Source organism: Apteryx rowi, unplaced genomic scaffold (assembly GCF_003343035.1).
Source record: "Apteryx rowi isolate R43461 unplaced genomic scaffold, aptRow1 scaffold_327, whole genome shotgun sequence".
Lineage (NCBI taxonomy): Eukaryota > Metazoa > Chordata > Aves > Apterygiformes > Apterygidae > Apteryx > Apteryx rowi.
The window spans coordinates 259,982-260,993 of record NW_020449719.1 but is presented as its reverse complement, the minus strand read 5'-3'; the positions used below and the strand labels follow the sequence as shown (position 1 = coordinate 260,993).

The 1,012-nt window shown below is 69.8% G+C and overlaps 1 protein-coding gene across 1 annotated transcript in view; it reads right to left on the bottom strand.

Annotated features, from left to right (window-relative positions):
* The window catches only part of MXRA5 (matrix remodeling associated 5), a 20,285-nt gene extending 19,993 nt beyond the window's left edge, over nucleotides 1-292 (bottom strand). Inside the window, exon 1 of the mRNA XM_026071535.1 lies at nucleotides 120-292. Coding sequence (XP_025927320.1) covers nucleotides 120-292 — 173 coding nt within the window. The remainder of the gene's footprint in view (nucleotides 1-119) is intronic.
* Between the last annotated feature and the right edge of the window lie 720 nt (nucleotides 293-1,012).

Genomic DNA, 1,012 nt, shown 5'->3' with positions numbered 1-1,012 from the left:
CCCCCTCAGCTCCTTCCTCACAGACCTGCGAGGGAAGGCGCTCCCCGGCCCGGCCCGTGGCTGGGCGAGGGCAGCTCCCGAGCGTTTCCGAGGCGGCGGGGGAGGAGAGGGCACCTTACCTGCGGCCGGGCGCGGCGGTCTCAGCATGCGCTGCCCGCCGCTCCCATGCCCGGGGGGCTGCGGGCGGGCGGGCGGCGGCTAGCTGGCTCCCGGTGTCCCGTCGGGCACCGGCTCCGCAAAGTTCATCCCAGCCCGCAGCGGCCAGCCTCGACGCCGGCTTATAGCTTTTCATCGCCTGTCATTATGCAAAGTCCGCTTCCGTGGCTCCCCAAAAACAAGCATAAGCGATGCAAGGGAGTTGGGCAGCACACCGTCTTTTTATTATTTTTGCTATTTTGGCTATTATTGCTATTTTCTGTAAGGATTCGCGTTTCCTTGGGTGCCCCAAATCCAGCAGACGTCCTGTGCCCACGAGCCAGTGGAAAAAAAAGGGGGGGCGAAGTGGTTCAGTCCCTGCGGGCAGCCTCCGGGGAGCCGAGCCCTTCCCCTGCGGGCGCTGCGGAGAGCCTGGGCGAGGGCGGTGGGCGTTGGCGGCGGCTCCGCGCCGCTTGCCGGGCTGCCTCCGCGCTCAGCTCCCGCGGCGGCATGGGGACGAGGGGCGCGGGGCTGGGGTGCCGCGCTGCCGCCGCTCCGCCCGCCGCGGCTTTGCAGCGGGAGGCCGGGGGAGAGGGAGGAAGGGCGGGAGGGAGCGGCGGAGCGGCTCCTCTTGCGGGGTGGGCGGCCCCTCGGCGGGGGGGGCTGCGGGCGGGCCCGCGCCGGGGGAAGGTAGGCGCCGGGGTCCGCGGCGGGGGAGGGGAGAGGGGGCGCGGCGAGAAAAGGCCGGTCCCCGCCTCGGTCTGGGACGTGAAGTTTGCGGAAAGTTTGTTTCTGGGACCGGGGCAGACCCAGCACCTTCCCCCTTGAAACGCTCAGATGTGCAGCTATGCCGCTTACACGCGGTTGGCTATATTTC